The 12023-nt window shown below is 42.4% G+C and overlaps 1 protein-coding gene across 1 annotated transcript; it reads left to right on the forward strand.

Moving 5' to 3' along the window:
* The first annotated feature begins 2656 nt into the window (after positions 1–2656).
* LOC118372926 (stimulator of interferon genes protein-like) lies at positions 2657–11538 on the forward strand. The gene is made up of 7 exons (XM_035758961.2): positions 2657–2821; positions 3716–3942; positions 4109–4289; positions 7722–7830; positions 7958–8199; positions 8460–8646; positions 8787–11538. The coding sequence occupies exons 2-7, from the start codon at positions 3716–3718 to the stop codon at positions 9044–9046; spliced, it is 1206 nt and encodes a 401-aa protein (XP_035614854.1). The 5' UTR covers positions 2657–2821; the 3' UTR covers positions 9047–11538.
* Positions 11539–12023: the final 485 nt, after the last annotated feature.

A 12023-nucleotide genomic window follows, 5' to 3' on the forward strand; every position in this document is an offset into this window, starting at 1 on the left:
TATTACAGTACATGGCTGTTCCACCACTCCAGGTTCCATTACTGTTACCTATTACACCCATAACTCTTCCACCACTCCCTGTTCCATTACTGTTATCTATTACAGTACATGGCTGTTCCACCACCCCCTGTTCCATTACTGTTATCTATTACAGTACATGGCTCTTCCACCACTCCCTGTTCCACTACTGTTATCTATTACACCCATAACTCTTCCACCACTCCCTGTTCCAGTACTGTTACATATTACAGTACATGCCTCTTCCACCACTCTCTGTTCCATTAATGTTATCTATTACACCCATAACTCTTCCACCACTCCCTGTTCCATTACTGTTACCTATTACAGTACATGCCTCTTCCACCACTCCCTGTTGCATTAATGTTATCTATTACAGTACATGCTTCTTTCACCACTCCACCACCATTCCATTAATGTTATCTATTACAGTACATGCCTCTTCCACCCCTCCCTGTTCCATTAATGTTATCTATTACAGTACATGCCTCTTCCACCACCCCCTGTTCCATTAATGTTATATATTACAGTACATGCCTCTTCCACCACTCCCTGTTCCACTACTGTTATCTATTACACCCATAACTCTTCCACCACTCCCTGTTCCAGTACTGTTACATATTACAGTACATGCCTCTTCCACCACTCTCTGTTCCATTACTGTTACCTATTACAGTACATGCCTCTTCCACCACCCCCTTTTCCACTACTGTTATCTATTACAGTACATGCCTCTTCCACCACCCCCTGTTCCATTACTGTTATCTATTACAGTACATGCCTCTTCCACCACCCCCTGTTCCATTCATGTTATATATTACAGTACATGCCTCTTCCACCACTCCCTGTTGCATTAATGTTATCTATTACAGTACATGCCTCTTCCACCACCCCCTGTTCCATTAATGTTATATATTACAGTACATGCCTCTTCCACCACCCCCTGTTCCACTACAGTTATCTATTACAGTACATGCCTCTTCCACCACCCCCTGTTCCATTAATGTTATATATTACAGTACATGCCTCTTCCACCACTCCCTGTTGCATTAATGTTATCTATTACAGTACATGCTTCTTTCACCACTCCCTGTTCCATTAATGTTATATATTACAGTACATGCCTCTTCCACCACTCCCTGTTCCATTTAATGTTATCTATTACAGTACATGCCTCTTCCACCACTCCCTGTTCCATTAATGTTATCTATTACAGTACATGCCTCTTCCACCACTCCCTGTTCCACTACTGTTATCTATTACAGTACATGGCTCTTCCACCACTCCCTGTTCCACTTCTGTTACATTTCAGTGACGCCTCTGTGTGGAATTTATTATGTTTGCACATTCTTTAAATTTCCCTTCCTCTCTCTAGCCCTTTCTCTACCACTCTGTCTCTCTTTCTCTACCACTCTCTCTCTCTCTTTCTCTACCACTCTCTCTCTCTTTCTCTGCCCCTCTCTCTCTCTTTCTCTGCCCCTCTCTCTCTCTTTCTCTACCACTCTCTCTCTCTTTCTCTACCACTCTCTCTCTCTTTCTCTACCACTCTCTCTCTCTTTCTCTACCACTCTCTCTATCTTTCTCTGCCCCTCTCTCTCTCTTTCTCTATCACTCTCTCTCTTCCACTCACATGTTGGGTTCCAGAGTGGTGCAGTGGTCCAAGGCACTGCAACTCAGTGCTAGGGGCATCACTACAGACCCTGGTTTGATTCCAGGCTGTATCACCACCGGCTGTGATTGGGAGTCCTACAGGGCGGTGCACAATTGTCCCAGCGTCGTTAGGGTTTGGACAGGGTAGGCCGTCATTGTAACAAAACATTTCCTAGTTAAATAAAACTGTGTCTCTTTCTCTATTTGTATTTCTTTATCTTCCTCTCTCTATGTAATGCTCGTCGTCGGTGGAAGGAAGAGTGGACCAAAGTGCAGCGTGGAAAGTGTTCATGATATTTATTTACAAGAAACACTCAAACAAATATAACAAATCTGACCACGAACAGTTCTGTCAGACACAAACACTAAACAGAAAATAAAACCCCACAAAACCCAAAAGGAAAATTACAACCTATATTTGATCCCCAATCAGAGACAACGATAAACAGCTGCCTCTGATTGGGAACCACACACACACACACACACACACGGCAAAAAAAACAAAGAAATAGAAAACATAGACTTTCCCACCCGAGTCACACCCTGATCTACCCAAACATAGAAAATAATAAGGATCTCTAGGGTCAGGGCGTGACACTTTATCTCTTTATCTTTCTCTATCACTCTCTTTATATTTGTATCTCTTTATCTTCCTCTCTCTATCTCTTTATCTTCCTCTCTCTATCTCTTTATCTTCCTCTCTCTATCTCTTTATCTTTCTCTCTATCTCTTTATCTTCCTCTATCTCTTTATCTTCCTCTCTCTATCTCTTTATCTTCCTCTCTCTATCTCTTTATCTTCCTCTATCTCTTTATCTTTCTCTCTATCTCTTTATCTTCCTCTCTCTATCTCTTTATCTTTCTCTCTATCTCTTTATCTTCCTCTATCACTCTCTTTATATTTCTCTATCCGTCTCTATCATTCTCTATCCATCTTTATGTGGGATATATTGCCTCACTGCCACCTCTGTCAAACTGAAACTGAAAGTATTACTCAAGTTTGTGTAACACAAAGGCATTGGTAGGAGAGGAAGAACAGTGAGAAAGAACATGGAAGACGAAGAGATGCTCTGAGTTATAATCTCCAGTTAACTCTTTTATTCTTGGATTGTCTCTGTTGTTCTGGAACTAAGACCACTCCAAACAGAAGAAAGGTAAAATTCAGCGGATTAACAATGTCAGCAACAAAATCCTTTCTTTGAATTTCAACTGAACCTTCAAATGAATGAGTAATACTCTATAGATATGGGTACAGGATAACAATTCCCTCATGGGAAAAAAAGTATTTATTGTGTATGTATGAATGTATCACTGATAGTCTCCCGTTGTGTGGTATGAGAATGTAGTCAAGGAGACGATGTACGAATCACGGTATGTTTCCATTACTCTGTAGTGCATGGGTAACATCAGGGCACCATCTAATAGTTTCTAAACTGAAGGTGATCCTCTCCTGTTCTACCATATATGATATATATTTCTTAATCAGAATGAGGGTTTCTCTTAAAGAGATTAGCCATATTATTTTATTCATGATAATCAGATTCACAACTGCAAAATGATCTCACGTAATTGTTCCCCTGTAGTTGAGTTCAGGATTAAAAGATAATCAGGCTTTGAACCATACTGTACTAGCTAGTTTACATTTATGGTAAACCGGTATTGCCTTTGAAACAGTGCCAGCAGATGTGTGAAGACAGGAAGTGAATCTACTCCTATAAACCAGACACAAACATGCACGCACGCACGCATGCACACACACACACACACACACACACACACACACACACACATTTGGGTTCTTAGTTGTTCTCAGATAGCTGTTTTTAGTTCTCCGACTTTCCGTACCAGGATGTTTAAATGTGACGTATTCTGAGATCTCATACACACGATGCCACTGTGATGAAATCTAACCCGAACCCTGGAAATACTTCTTCATAGAAGGTTATTCCGGAGAAGTTGTGAAAATGACAAAAGGAAGAGGAGTTTACTGAGGATTATTGTAGTGTTGTATCATACTAAGTCATGGTCTCGTTACGTCTGTTCCTCAGATGCAGCAATTGGGAGGGGAGGAGTGTCTGGTCCCTCAGCCTCGTGGGAGTTTACCCAAAGCCTGTGCGATAGGATTGGCTTCTGTGGTGGTGACGGCCATCTTGGTTTTGGAGCCTGAGGGCTTCTTCAGACACGTTTCCGCAGCAATACTCATCCTGACTGTGGGGCCCTCGCTGCACGGAGTGTTTCTTCTCTCAGAGGAATGTCTTCATCATGCAACTACCAGGTGAAGGAACTTGTTAACTTTCATACTCATACTCACAAAACATGGTAGGCGAATACATTGATTTACATGTTTTTTTACATGAATATTTACATGTTACCTCCCTCCCTCTCTCTCTCTCCCTCTCTCGCTTCCTTGCCCTCTCTCCTCTCTCTTTCTCTCTGCCCAGGTACCGTGGTCGGAGGCTGGGTCAGATGGTGACAGCCTGTGTGGGTGTATATACCCTCCTGTGTGTGGGTTTGGCAGTGCTGCTGTTTGTCTTGACCAAGCCCCAGCCCTGGAGGGACCAGTGGAGCATGGTTATCCTGGCCTGTGTCCTCTACCCTCTACTCAAAACCCTGGGAGTACTGGTGAGATAACAAGCTCCTGATCTGGAACTCTCACACATAGTATGAGCCAACACAATACCCTATGTTTCTCCAGGTTGAGTTTTAATCAGCAGTCTAGTTTCCCAAACCCTTTCCTTTATGCCACTAATAACACAGTTTACCTTTGTAAAGGCAATGAAGGTGAATGATGTTATACGAGACTGTAGCTGACATGCTGCTGTAAAATGTTGACTGTGTGTTAGTGTGATTTATGTTAGCACATAGTTGTTTTTTATTTGCCCATCACTGTTGTGGTTTCTGTCACTTGAAACCCGAAAGAGGAACCTCTATTGCCCTCCAGTCAGCAGAAGTGGCATGGCCTTGTTTTGAAATACATCAAGCAGGTTTAATGTTGTGGTTCATTTCTTCTGAAAATCATTTAGGGAAGAAAACTAGTTTTCTTAACCTGAATCACCACAGAGTGAACCTGGAAACAGCTGTGCATCCAGTGAGGTTCAACACACTGTTCATGCAGGAACCCTGAGGTTGTCTAACTAGGGCTGTTGAGTGACCATGTTACTGCCATGAGTCATGACCGCTGTCAAATTCCATGTGACCGTTGAGTCATGGTCGTCTCCTCTTATACACTCTGGACATGTGTTGGTAGAACCCAACTCACTAACGTCCATCAGGTCCTAATGTCCTGGTACTGAGGGCTCTATTGTCCCTCTAACCACTCTGACATAAATGCAATAGTGATCAATTTGAAGAAAGAAGTTCAACAGCAGGTTAAACAGAGTGTAAAACATGGTTGTTGTGGATGTTGTTTCAAAGCCTAATACAGTGAAATAGACAGCACTTTATAAGGTGATGATTCATTCAGAACACCCATACACATATTAGAGCTTATGCATATGCATAAGGTTAGGATCCCAAACCAGAAAAAAAACTTTCATTAAAATGAGTATTGTGCTGTTAAACAATACATAGCCTACCGCATAGTACCCATGTCAGAAAAACATCAAACAAAAGGGATTTAAGATGCCATTGGTACATCATTTGTCTAGCCTATACTCCAAAATTAAACAAATGAGAATAATGGCCTTTGAGTGTGGACTGCATTATTATGCATACTGGATGGACTGGTTACCTTATGCTGCGCTCCAAAATCCATATCCATGATTCTGGGAGCAAGCCCGAGGCAATGCTTTTGGTTCATTGATTGTGCAGGGGGGCTTACAGGTAGTCTACAATTTGTATTTATTTTACTAGGCAAGTCAGTTAAGAACAAATTCTTATTTTCATTGACAGCCTAGGAATACTGGGTTAACTGCCTGTTCAGGGGAAGAAAGACAGATTTGTACCTTGTCAGCTTGGGGGTTTGAACTTGCGACCTTCTGGTTACTAGTCCAACACTCTAAACACTAGGCTACCCTGCCGCCCCAAATTGTAGCTAATTTGTATTTGATTTTGAATAGCCTAGTCAAATCAACTCAAATCAAACTGTATTTATACTGCACATTTCAGACTTTGAATGGAACACAATGTGCTTCACAAGAAAAAAAAAAGTTAATATTTACTACACAACAAACAAAAAAGGATAAAACACGGAAGAATTGTGCCTCCTGGGTGGTGCAGTGGTCTAAGGCACTGCATCGTAGTGCTAGAGGTGTCACTACAGACCCAGGGTGTATCACATTCGGCTCAGTGTCATCAGGGTTAGGCGAGGGTTTGGCTGTGGAAGGCTTTACTTTGCTCTAGAGACTCCTTGTAACAGGCTTGGTTGTCAGTTGAACAGGTTTTTGTGTGGCTGGCGGGAGGGTGTTAAGAAGCGCAGTTTGGCGGGTCATGTTTCGGGGGACGCATGACTCAACCTTCGCCTCCCGAGCCTGTTGGAGAGTTACAGTGATGAGACAAAATTGAAAATGGGGTAAAAAAATTATAATAACTACATTCACCGTAAGGAAAAGCAAACATAAAAAGTTTTGTTTTAAGATCTCTTTAAATAATGTCCACAGTTTCGGCCCCCCTCAGGTTCTCTGGCAGGCTATTCCAGAGGCTGGGGGCATAGTAACTAAAGGCTGGGGGCATAGTAACTAAAGGCTGCCTCTCCATGAGTCTTGGTCCTGAGCTTTGGGATAGATAAAAGGTCAGTGCCAGAGAACCTGAAGGACTTACTGGGAACATAACTTAAAACCATGTCTGACATGTACTGGGGTGCACAATCATGAATTGATTTAAAAACCAATAGAAGAATAGAAGGCTAGGGCACATATCATCAAACTTCTCATCAAGTCTTGCTTGACTGATACCCAGCCTAATGTTTGTTATCTTATCGCTGAAATTTGCCACGAACTCATCACATTTAGATGTGGAGGAAAGTTCACATAGTTTTCCAGGGGTAGGATTTATCAATGGAGCACTTTATTAGTGATTATTAGTGATCAAGTTAAGAAAAATGAGCCCGTCTGGCATTTCTAATTGCCTTGTTATATGCCAAGTTGCTCTCCCGGAATATCATAATGGACCTGCGACTTTGACTTCCTCCACTTCAGCTCTGCCTTTCTGCAATTTCTCTTCAATCTATTGGTTTCCTCAATCATCATTGAAAGACAGACCGTCAGGAAGCACACAGCCTACATTCGCTATTCCAGTGCAGATAACATGTCTTCTGTTGCTGTTCCTACCTATTTCATAATAGCCATTCTAAATTCAAACTAATTGTATATATTCATTAAAACTAGATTACATTTAGAATAGTCTGATGGGTGAAAACATGATCAGTTGATGAGAGAACAGCTGTGCAGCTTGAGGCAAGGAAGAGCACATGCTTTTCTCGCTACTTTCTCAAATCATCAACAGCCTCACCATGCAGCCCATATACTGTATTTTTATTTTTATTTGACCTTTATTTAACTAGGCAAGTCAGTTAAGAACAAATTCTTATTTACAATGACGGCCTAGGAACAGTGGGTTAACTGCCTGTTCAGGGGCAGAACAATAGATTTGTACCTTGTCAGCTCAGTGGTTTGAATTTGCAACCTTCCGGTTACTAGTGCAACGCTCTAACCACTAGGCTACCCTGCCGCCCCATGTTCTGATTTCTAACACATTCTAAGATTTGTATCATTTACAAATGAATCTCCCAAATAACTAAACCTAGCATATAGGACCTGTTTCAAATGATCCCTTTTTCGCTCAACATCGTCACTTCATATGCGCACTCCTCTATAAATGAGAAAAATATGATTTATATTTTATTCATCTAAGTTCAATTATATTAGTCTTACTATAAAATCATATAATCTAAAATAATGGCACAGGCGCATGAGCAGCTTGTACAGTATGCTGCTCTTATGTGTGGGTGCCTAAAGATGCTAAATGTATTTATGTCAGATTTCCTACATGTCTATCTCTTGGCCTGTGAGTAATTCTGTTCCTTTTCCGGTTGTTGTTTCTCTCTCCCATGTTCAGGGTCCGTCTGAGGTGGAGGTGTCAGAGATCTGTGAGACGAGGAAGATGAACGTGGCTCATGGCCTGGCTTGGTCTTTCCACCTGGGCTACCTCAACCTGGTTCTGCCTCGTAAGTAGCATTAATTCATGAAGTGCGCTCATTTCATATATGAAAAAGCTGTCATGTCAACATTGTGTGTGTGTTCCTGTTCAAATTGACATGTATCCCATTGTGCGTGTGTGTGTTTCTCTGGTAGGGTTGGAGGGTTCTATCGCAGCGTTCCGTGCTTCACATAATGCAGGTCCGTTTGAGACCAGGGGTTCCAGAAAGCTCCTCATTCTCCTTCCTCTCAACGCAAACATTACTCACACGCTGGAGGACGAGGACACCAACATCCATTTCTATGACAATCTCCCTGACACAGAGATCGACAGGGCAGGTGTCAGGGGGCGTGTCTACAAGCACAGTGTCTACACCGTATTGGACAAGGACAGACAGGTAGGTGGGATTCATTTACAGTCACCTTCTCAAACACTATCTCAAAGTGAAATGCATCTCACTGGCACCACTATGTGGTCAAATGGTGAATCAACCGTGAGTGCTCATGAAGCACTGGAAAATACTATAACAAACATGGAAAAGCCCAACACTTGCACCATGGTGGCCAAATGTGTGGACAATCTATAAACCCATTTGCAGATTTTTTACACTGAAACGCTTAATCACAGTATCTCTTGTGTGTGTGTGTGTGTGTCTAGGCCCATCACTGTGTTGTGGAGTATGCCACCCCTCTGCTGACCCTGTATAAGATGTCTCAGGAGAGCAGTGCAGGGTTTGGGGAGAAGGACAGGAGAGAGCAGGTGCTGCTGTTCTACAGGACTCTACAGGACATACTGGACCGCTCACTGGAGTGCAGGAACCGCTACCGACTCATCCTGCTCAACGGTTAGATATCATGCTATTTACATGGATATTTACATGTTACCTGCCTTTCTCTCACTCTCTCTCTCTGTATAATAAATAATGTCCTCCTATGTCCCCAATAGTACAACCTATGAACCCTATATAATTTCTACTTCCTGTAGATGAACATGAGGATGACCCTCACTACCTGTCCAACTCCATTCTGAAGAACCTGGATCAACAGGAGAAAGAAGAGTTCTATGTTCCCCCTTTCATCCCTCAGCCTGAGGTGGACCACCCATCCCATGCCCTGCCCATCATCGACGACTGGCACCGAGCTGAGCCAATGAGCAGGGTGCCTACGATCATGATCAGTCATGACATGCCACGTACGCTCAGGGAACCGGTTGAGAATTCGGAAGACTCCATGAGACAGGTCTAGAGAGATAAACAAAATAAATTGCACTTATGCACAACAGCAGCAGCACTACACCAGGCTGCAAGGTAGGAAGCACTCAAAGCCATCTCAAAGTAGAGCAACAAGGCATTGCCTTCCCCTTTACACCGCCACTCATTACTTAACATACAGTGCATCTGGAAAATATTCAGACCCCTTGACTTTTTCCACATTCTGTTACGTTGGTCTTATTCTAAAATGGATTAAATTGTTTTTCTTCCTCAATCTACACACAATACCCCATAATGACAAAGCATAAACAGGTGTTGTAGATTTTTTTTTGCAAATTTATAAAATGTATCAAAATAAATATTACATTTACATAAGTATTCAGACCCTTTACTCAGCACTTTGTTGAAGCACTTTTGGCAGCGATTACAGCCTCAAGTCTTCTTGGGTATGATACTACAAGCTTGGCACACCTGTATCTGGGGAGTTTCTCCCATTCTCCTGTGCAGATCCTCTCAAGCTCTGTCAGGTTGGATGGGGAGAATCGCTGCACAGCTATTTTCAGGTCTCTCCATTGAGTTCAAGCCCAGGCTTTGGCTGGACCACTCAAGGACATTCAGAAACGTGTCCCGATGCCACTCCTACGTTGTCTTGGCTATGTAGGGTCATGAACCTTCTCCCCAGTCGGAGGTCCTGAGTGCTCTGTAGCAGGTTATCATCAAGGATCTCTCTGTACTTTGCTCTGTTCATCTTTCCCTCCATCCTGACTAGTCTCCCAGTCCCTGCCACGGAAAAACATCCCCACAGCATGATACTGCCACCACCATGCTTCACAGTAGGGATGGTGCCTGGTTTCCTCCAGACGTTACGCTTGGCATTCAGGCCAAAGAGTTCAATCTTGGTTTCATCAGACCAGAGAATCTTGTTTCTCATGGTCTGAGAGTCTTTAGGTGCCTTTTGGCAAACTCCATACGGGCTGTCATTTGCCTTTTACTGAGGAGTGGCTTCCGTCTGGCTTCATCAGACCAGAGAGAAGAATCGTGGTGGTTCCAAACTTCTTCCATTTAAGAATGATGGAGGCCACTGTGTTATTGGGGACCTTCGATGCTGCAGAAATGTTTTGATGCCTCAACACAATCCTGTCTCGGAGCTCTACGGACAATACCTTCAACCTTATGGCTTGGTTTTTGCTCTGACATGCGCTGTCAACTGTGGGAACTTATATAGACAGGTGTGTGCCTTTCCAAATCATGTCCAAACAATTGAGTTTACCACAGGTGGACTCCAATCAAGTTGTAGAAACATCTATAGGATGATCAATGGAAACAGGATGCACCTGAGATCAATTTAGAGTCTCATAGCAAAGGGCCTCAATACTTATTGTATTTATGTTTTTTATGTTTTATAAATGTGCAAAAAAATCCCAAAACCTGTTTTCGCTTTGTCAATGTGGGGTATTGTGTGTATATTGATGAGGTAAAACATTTATTTTATCAATTTTAGAATAAGGCTGTAACGTCACAAAATGTGGAAAAAGTCAAGGGGTCTGAATACTTTCCGAATGCGAGGTACGAGGGTCAGATTGCACAATAACAGAGGAATAACAGAACATCGTTAATGGTGTAATACAATCCTGTGTTGGCTGTAACGTTTGGCCACATACTGAAAGTGTTGTGTTTCTGTATGTATAGAAACAAACAGAATTCAGGGTCAAGTTACAACAACAACCCTGCTCATTCCTCTCATTGTGTGCATGTTGTTCTACACTCAGTTTTGTAATTCATCTGTCTGTACTGTATGTATGGGCTCCCGAGTGACGCAGCGGTCTAAGGCGCTGCATCTCAGTGCAAGAGGTGTCACTACAGTCCCTGGTTCGAATCCAGACTGGAACACATCTGGTCATTATTGGGAGTCCCATAGGGCAGCGCACAATTGGCCCAGCGCCATCCGAGTTTGGCCGGTGTAGGCCGTCATTGTAAATAAGAATTTGTTCTTAACTGACTTGCCTAGTTAAACAAACCTCTTAAAGGTTCAATAAAAAACACTATGATGGATTTACATGATTTGCAAAGACAGAATGTGCATGCCTGAACCATGGGGTGAATTAGAAGGGGAGAGAAGAGAGAGAGAGAGAGAGAGAAAGGGAGAGAAGGGAGAGCCTGAGGGACACTGAATAGTAACAGCTTTATCATTCCAAATAGTAGTGGTACGGTAGTAGGGGTAATGATAGCAGTTTACTGATTGTGGTGGTTGTAGTAATGATGATGGTAATTGTATTACTGATGTAATGGTGAGAATGACAGTTAGTTATAGTTTAATTTTCTGGGTTTAAACTTTTATCTTTACATTTCTACTATTGACTGTTACCATTTTATTGTTGTTATTATTAGTATTTTTTCTTTATATGTAATTTATTTTACTAACATTTTATATTATTACTCTTCATTATTTTATTATAATGTATACATTATTGCTTTTGCAATTTACAACGCAATGTTTTTCATGCCAATAAAGCAACTTGAATTTGAGAGAGAGAGAGAGAGATCCCATATCTGCATGTTTGGCCAGGGGCTAGGGAGTGAGCTGAGTGCTGAACCTGGGCAGATCATTCAGAGGAGAACAGAGCCTGAGTCACGAGTTACCAGTCATGTTATCTATCTACAGCGTACACATGCACACACGCAAACGATCCGGATGTATCCGGAAACATCTCTTTGTGATTGCATCAGATACCATATCCATTTGATTGAGTGAATGACATAAACACACTGCTAACTTGGATACTGTTTAGAAAAGTTGAAACTATACAGTAGGTGTATGGATTCAAGGTTGTAGATTTTTCTAGACAGCAACACATGACCTGCTGATTGACCATGCAGGAGGTAGCAAGCAGGTGACTGGGACTGGGACTGGGACTGGTCTGGGACTGGTCTGGGACTGAGACTGGTCTGGGACTGGGACTGGGACTGGGACAAAGACTGGTCTGGGACTGGGACTGGGACTGGTCTGGGAC

Source organism: Oncorhynchus keta, chromosome 30, assembly GCF_023373465.1.
Source record: "Oncorhynchus keta strain PuntledgeMale-10-30-2019 chromosome 30, Oket_V2, whole genome shotgun sequence".
Classification (NCBI taxonomy): Eukaryota; Metazoa; Chordata; class Actinopteri; order Salmoniformes; family Salmonidae; genus Oncorhynchus; species Oncorhynchus keta.